The sequence below is a fragment of the Lissotriton helveticus genome, chromosome 11, assembly GCF_964261635.1.
Source record: "Lissotriton helveticus chromosome 11, aLisHel1.1, whole genome shotgun sequence".
Lineage (NCBI taxonomy): Eukaryota > Metazoa > Chordata > Amphibia > Caudata > Salamandridae > Lissotriton > Lissotriton helveticus.
In genome coordinates this window covers 1,145,364,324-1,145,371,938 of record NC_136072.1, presented here as the reverse complement: position 1 = coordinate 1,145,371,938, position 7,615 = coordinate 1,145,364,324, and the positions used below count along the sequence as shown (strand labels likewise).

The following is a 7,615-nucleotide window of genomic DNA, read 5'->3' as shown; positions in this document are numbered from 1 at the left end:
CTTGAATTCAACAGGTCTAACATGGTGATCAAGCTTTAAGAATGAACTCCTGTAGGGCCATATGTATGGCACCCAACTGCAATTATTTGGCAGTTTCAGCTTGAAATTCCCTGTGTTGGTTGGAGAGGGCGTTGAAGCCTAAGTGAAGAGGTATAATTTTCTTCCAGCATTAATTCCTTGCGAACAGCTTTCCCTGTGCGGACATGAAATAAGAACTGGATTCCCAACAGTTCAGGGCAATTCAGATTGGTATGACCGCGCTCATGAATGATGAAAGGGATATGGATGAAGGCGGCACAATTCTGACCCTTAGAAATGGAGAACAGCACCTGCTGCCATTCGATCCAAAGTAAATTCTGGGGAGGTACAGAGAGGAAGTAATAGATTGCGGAAACGGGGGAAGAAGGGGCCCAAATACAGAGTTTGAGCCATCCAAAGAAAAACTGTCCCCATAAAACAAAACTATAATTAGGTCTGTGCTGAGCTTTTAAGTAAAGATGACTGAACTAGTCTGAATATCTACTTTATTTGGGATATGAAAACAGATCTTAGATTCTAGTACTTAGCCTAGAGCATGTGAAAGATAAGCTTGCCTCAGGGAACACCTACTTGGTACAGTGCCATTTATTTGCACAACATTGTGTATTGGAAGTGCTATGTAATGGTACGAGTGACCAAATTCTGGAACAAAATGCAAAAAAGCACCAGGGCAGCCAAGGAAAGTAAGCTCTTTATGGCCTACCAACTAGATTTTAAATAATAAAAAAGAGCAAGGACACACTGGTGCATGGTAATTAGGGTTTGATGTTTTTTCCCCAAAGTGATACCATCTATTGGGTGTGTAAGGGCTGATCCTACACAATTAATGGAAGGATGCTGAACACAAAAGTAAAATGGTTGTTGGTGCTCCCTCCCCCCCCCCCCCCCCCCACCACACTCTACCCCCTCTGCTGCTTGGTCCTAATTATTTAGGACAGGCGCCACTCTTTACCAACATTCAGCTTATACAAGAGGGCATGAAAAGGAGTGATTGGCCTTGGAGGATAGTTTGAATACTTCAACAGGAAGACACCAGTCAAAAAAAGAAATAGATGTCATGACTAACAGCTTTCATGCACACTTGGTCATAACAGTGACCTACACAAAAGGCCTTCCTAATTAAAAAAACAAACATACACCTGTGGTACAGGCTTACAAGTGTGCTCCATTTTCACCACCACTGCAAAAAAAAAAGCAGCAAACAATTAAAATATGTATATATTTTACAAACAAGGCACTAAAAAGCTTGCAAATGTGTATCAGCTGTATTTTGAAATTTGAGTAACAAGTTACACACAGGTTATAAAGCTACAGCTCGACTTGGGTAGGGAAATTAGTTCCTGTCCTTTGTGCAAGAAAATGCAACCAGAACATGAATTGCTTGGCCCAGGAACCAACAGGTGGACAAAACTAAACCACTACATTTTCAAACGTTGCACAGTTACACTCATCTATAAAAATATGCATGGTAGAGCCACTATGTTTCTTTAGCCCCTACACACTGTGTATTGGTCCCAGAGACTTGGAAAGCAGATGTGGCCACAGACCCAGAAAGTGCTTTATGTCCAACTTATAGAGCTGGCATCCAATGTACCCTTTCACCGTTTTTTTGTATAATGATTGCCACAGCTTGCTCAAAGAGAGCAAATAAAGGATTACATGGGCACTACTGGGGTAAAATAAAAAGTCAATGTATTTCCCCCCCCCCCCCCCCCCCCAGTAGTTATTTTCAATGCACTTATTTGTTTGGAACATCTATTTGTATCAGGCTTACAGAACGGGTGAAAGGGCAGCAGCTTTCATTATATCGAAGAGTGCATTGAGTGAATATTAACCCTTTGAGTGTAAGTATTTAAACATTGGTCATGAGCAACTCCAGGAATTTTGCTCACACCATGCCATTATTACTCTGCTACAGAAGGCAGGATGTAGTGTACACATCTTGTAACAGTCTTATTTTTTTAGAAATATTCCTGCTATTGTGTGACCAAAAACAATATAGAAAAGTGCCTACCACAGTTTATACAGCTTCAACAATATTTCACGTTAACAGCTACAAGAACACTGGTTACATGAAACTTTTTTCTTTATAACAAGGATAAAAGTCTTTTTACAAGGCAGTTTCACAGCACCTTCTTTCATCTCCACTAGATTTCCAACAAAACGTAACTAGTAACCACACCATCCTCAAGGAGGTTTAACAAAAATGACATAAATGACATCCTGCAACTCATGTTAAACACCACAGCTCATTATTTAAATGACAACCAGACCACAGTAATGGAAGGTCAAGTCTTATGAAGATGTTAACAGTTGAACTAGTGGTTTAAAACTCCGAAAGCGCAAGCATGCGCACAAGCCCCTCTTCCAATCTAACGTGGAGTACAGGTTCAGCAAGGATAGCTCTGCTTGAAGGGCACATTTATAGAGGAAGGGTCACAATCACTCAAGAAATATCCCAGGTCTAGTTGAGAAGATGGAGAATGCTGCAGAAGCCATTTAACCATCAATTCTTTGAAATCACTAATAGCAGTTATTAAGTCACAGTGGTTATGAGAAGCTCTTTGGGCTTTTTTCCTATGAAGGTTACGCCCCTGCATGGCGTTGTGCAGGCAGAAGTGTCCCCTGATCTTGCACTTACGTAATGTGCTTAAGTTCTTAAGTGTGTCTTACTCCCACTCTTCAGATAGGGGTTACTTTGCAAATTATTGCTGAATGTGTTCTGTGGCATAACTAACCCTCTGAAAAAGGTAGATGGAGGCATGAGTGGCAAAAAATGATCAGGAGTTTAAACCTGAAGATAACAGTACAACAGAAGATTAAGGTGACGGGCCAACATTGCAAGTGTCACTTTAGCAGTCTTTCAATACAGGACCCAAAAAAAGCAAGAATCTGCTGGCAGATTTGTTTAACCATAGATAACAGGCTTCCTTTCCTGTGTTAAAAGTGTGCAAGAAAACCAATCAATAACTACTACATATCAATACACGTATACCACATTAGCAGCCCCAGTATTCTCTGCAAGCTATTTACTGGATGTGATCAATTTAGGATAAGCTTATGTGCTCTGCCACCCAGAGGCAGTTAGCCCAATACAGGAACCCCAACTCGCTTATGGCCATGTGTCTACGGAGGATTTTCCACTGGAAAGTAGACTTAATAGTACTATTTGTCTAATACTTTAGGGTTACAGCTTACCTACGTGATCACTGGATTACTCCTACCCTAGTAACACGGAATGAAGAGTGCGATAACAAGTACAGGAGAGTGAACAATTCAGCCCGAAGGGCTCTGGCCAGGACTGCTATCACTCTTCCCAGTCACTTGAGCAACAGCATACTCTACAGAGAAATGTAGTTTTCTGACCCTGGAGAGTGATCTTCCTGTTCTAGAGGGTAGATGGATCAGAAAAGTGGCGCAGCTTTGACAGAAGGATTTGGCTTGCAAAGGCTGGGCTGTACCGACCAGGGCTGGCATAGTCTGAAGTGTTAGCATATTTGCCGGGGCTGTTGGTCAAAGGACTGTTCCTGCCCGGAGTGGAGTTGCTTGGAGAGCCAGTTGCAAATGATTGGGTCTTGTGCTTTCCTTTCAGTAGCGCAGGACTTGGCCAACTGTAACAAAGGGATAAATAGATCAACATTTAATTAACAAAAATAATTAACACACATGAATAACTATGGAAAAAATAGAGCACTTGAAATAAATATAGACTTACATTATGGATAAAAATGCATAATACAAAAGTCAACTTACTTTGATCAACTTACGAACAAAGGTGCTTATTAGGAAAGTGGCAAGACTCTGAATCACTCAGTTTATTTGGAAGAGAGTATGCCCCTCTGTGTGCCGTTGAAAATGTTTGGACCACAGCATGGAAACCAGGAACAAGATCTGTAGTTTGCATTAGTTGAGCGGGTTTTCGACTTTCCATCTTTATTAGCAATAAGATAAGGGGGCATTTTGCTACCTTGGGCACATGCCAGAAGGCCTTTTTAAGCTTATTTATCTGTTACAAAAAGAACAAGTTACTTACCTTAAGCAACACCTTTCTGATAGAGACTAACAAACCGCAGATTCCTGCCCTTGTGAATTCCCCGAAGGTGCCAGACTGGATCTGTAGAGTTTTGATAGCAATTCTATGTTGGGACCCCAGACGAAATGTATGCTTTTATCTTCTTTCTCTTTAATTCTATATTGTCAAACAGCAGCCATTTTCTTTTCCAAACTACATTGCCCATTAACATAAAGGAATGAATATGCTACTTACCAGTATGCATCTGTTCTTGGCATGTAGGGCTGCTAACATTCATATCTTAGCATTAGATCGCCGCCTAGTGTTGGGCTCGGATGATTGCACATTGTTGTCCTGGAAGAGTCTTCGAAGTATCCTGAGATAGGTGGCTCCTCCCCTGGACTACAGTGCGCATGGGCATCGGCTCCATCCCCAGATTGTTTTTCGCCATTGTGGCAGAAGATGGAGTGAAAAGTGTAAAGGATGTCCATGCTAATGAGTAAATACAATAGTATATCTGCAGCTGCGACAGGCACCGGGGAGGAGGGCGGGCGATATGAATGTTAGCAGCCCTACATGCCAAGAACAGATGCATACTGGTAAGTAGCATATTCAGTTCGAGGCATGTGGGCTGCTAAATTCATATCTTAGCATAGAATACATAGCAGTCCCTCCATCAGCGGCGGTTGCCCGTGCCAGCTGCAGAAGCCTGAAAAAGTGTTTTCAGAACAGCCTGTCCTACAGCAGCTTGCTGCTTGGAATGCACATCAACACAGTAGTGTTTTGTGAAAGTGTGTGGTGTAACCCACGTAGCTGCTCTGCAAATATCCTCTAGAGGAATGTTCCCTAGGAAAGCCATGGATGCCCCCAGTTTGCGTGTGGAGTGGGCTCTGGGGGGTATTGTTAAAGTGCGCTTGGCTTTTTGATAACATATCTGGATGCACTTAACAATCCATCTGGCTATCCCTGCTTTGGAAATTGAGTTGCCTTTGTGTTGTGGTGCGAAGGCAACAAAGAGTTGTTTTGTTTTTCTAAAGGGTTGTGTTCTGTCTATGTAGTACATCAACGCCCTCCGTACGTCTAAGGTATGGAGCATTCTTTCTGCCACCGTCTGAGGGTTTTGAAAGAATGCTGGTAAGTCAATAGTTTGGTTTAGATGAAACTGTGACACCACCTTAGGAAGGAATTTGGGGTTAGTGCGTAGCACTACCCTATTTGGATGAATTTGAATGAATGGCTCTTGGATTGTGAGCGCCTGCAGCTCACTAACACGCCTTAGAGACGTGATAGCTACAAGGAAAGCTACTTTCCACGTAAGGAACTGAAGTTCACACGAGTGCAGTGGCTCAAATGGAGGTCCCATCAGTCTGGTGAGAACGACATTGAGGTTCCACACCGGAGCCGGTGGTGTTCTTGGGGGAATGACTCGTTTCAGACCTTCAAGAAAAGCCTTAATGGCAGGCACTCTGAAGACAGAGAGGTGCTGCCTGTTTTGAAGATAAGCCGCTATGGCGGATAGGTGTATCCGAATGGAAGTGTACGCCAGATTGCACTTGTAAAGATGCAACAGATAGCAGATGATGTTGGGGATAGATGCATCCAGCGGGTTGATGTCATTGGCTGTACAGTAAATGACAAACCGCTTCCACTTTGCAGCATAGCATGCTCTAGTAGTTGGCTTCCTTGCCTCCTTGATGATGTTCATGCATTCAGGAGGTAGGTTAAGGTATCCAAACTCTAGGACTTCAGGAGCCAGATCGCCAGGTTGAGCTGTTGCGGATCTGGATGCTGAATTTCTCCATGGTTCTGCGTCAAAAGACTGGGCGTGAGGCGCAGTCTTTGATGCGGCACCACTGAGAGTTCGAGGAACGTGGTGTACCAAGCTTGGCGCGCCCACGTTGGAGCAACTAGGATGAGAGTCATCTTGTGCTGCCTTAGCTTTCTTGCGACCAGCGGTATTAGAGGGGCTGGCGGAAAAGCGTACGCAAATTTGCCTGACCAGTTCATCCATATCGCATTCCCCTGCGACTGTGGGTGAGGGAACCTGGCGGCAAAGTGTTGGCATTTTGCGTTCTCTCTTGTGGCAAACAGGTCTATCTCCGGATGACCCCACTGCTGGAAGTACGGGTGGAGGACAGATGGGTGTAACTCCCACTCGTACATTTGATGGCTGTACCTGCTGAGCAGATCCGCCATCTGATTGTCCTTTCCTGGGAGGTGTTCTGCCATGAGGAAAATGTTCCTCTGAATGGCCCACTTCCACATGCTCTGAGCCAGATGAGACAGCTGTGGCGAGTGGGTGCCTCCCTGCTTTTGAATGTAGTACATCGCGGTCATGTTGTCCGTCCGGACTAGCACGACCTTGTTGCACAGATGTACAATGAAGGACTTGAGCGCCATGAAGATTGCCATCAGTTCCAGATAGTTGATGTGCATCTTTTGTTGCTGCGTCGTCCATAGTCCCTGCACTGTGTAAGTGAGCACATGAGCTCCCCATCCCTGGAGAGATGCGTCCGTTGTCAGGACAATCTGCGGCACAGGCTCTTGGAACAGTCGGCCCTTGCAAAGGTTGTGTGGAGTCCACCAATGCAGAGAGTCGTATGCCCGACTGGTAACCAACACTAGGTCTGTCAATTGCCCACGAGCCTGTGTCCACTGATTCGCTAAGCACTCCTGTAGCGGACGCATATGTAACCGTGCGTGAGGGACTATGAAGATGCAGGAGGCCATCATGCCTATCAACTGCATAAACACTCTCGCCGGAAGCGAGTGTTGTGGCCTGAACTTCTGGATCAGAGCCTGCATGCTGTCTATCCTGACCTGGTTTGGCTGAGCCATGGCCGTCAGGGTGTTGATTGTGGCACCTAGGAACTGCCGGATATGTTCCGGCTGGAGATGCGATTTCGGGTAGTTCAGGGAGAAACCCAAATCGTGAAGAAGGTGAATTGTAGTCGACATGTCTGCGGCGCACTGTCGTTCTGACTTGGCCTGCACGAGCCAGTCGTCTAGGTAGGGGTAGACATGGATGTTCTGCCTCCTGAGGTGCGCCGCTACTGTCGCCAGACACTTGGTGAACACCCTCGGGGCTGTGGTGACTCCGAAGGGTAGGACCTTGAACTGGTAGTGCTTGCCTTGAATAGTGAACCTGAGGTATTTCCTGTGTGACGGGTGTAGCGGAATGTGGAAATAAGCATCCTTGAGATCTAAGGTTGCCAAGAAATCTCCCTGGTTTAGCAATGGAAGAATTTGTTGCAGTGTAAGCATGTGGAAATGCTCTGATAGTATGTACAGGTTGAGGGGACGTAGATCCAGAATAGGTCTGAGAGATCCGTCCTTCTTTGGAATAAGGAAGTACAGAGAATACACCCCTGTACCTTCCTCTCCCGCCGGCACGAGCTCGATTGCCCCCTTTTGCAGCATCACCACTACTTCCTGCTGCAAGAAGAGCAAGTGCTCTGCGGACATAGGCCTTTGCCTTGGCGGGATGTTGGGTGGAGTGGACTTTAACTCTAGGCAATAACCATACTGGATTAGTTGTCGCACCCACCTGTCTGTGGTGATGTT

At 45.1% G+C, this 7,615-nt stretch overlaps 1 protein-coding gene across 1 annotated transcript in view; it reads right to left on the bottom strand.

Moving 5' to 3' along the window:
• Positions 1–1,239: 1,239 nt before the first annotated feature.
• ANKLE2 (ankyrin repeat and LEM domain containing 2) overlaps positions 1,240–7,615 on the bottom strand; it is a 104,297-nt gene continuing 97,921 nt past the window's right edge. Inside the window, exon 13 of the mRNA XM_078667914.1 lies at positions 1,240–3,650. Within this exon, the coding sequence (XP_078524040.1) occupies positions 3,428–3,650 (223 nt within the window). The 3' untranslated portion in view covers positions 1,240–3,427. The remainder of the gene's footprint in view (positions 3,651–7,615) is intronic.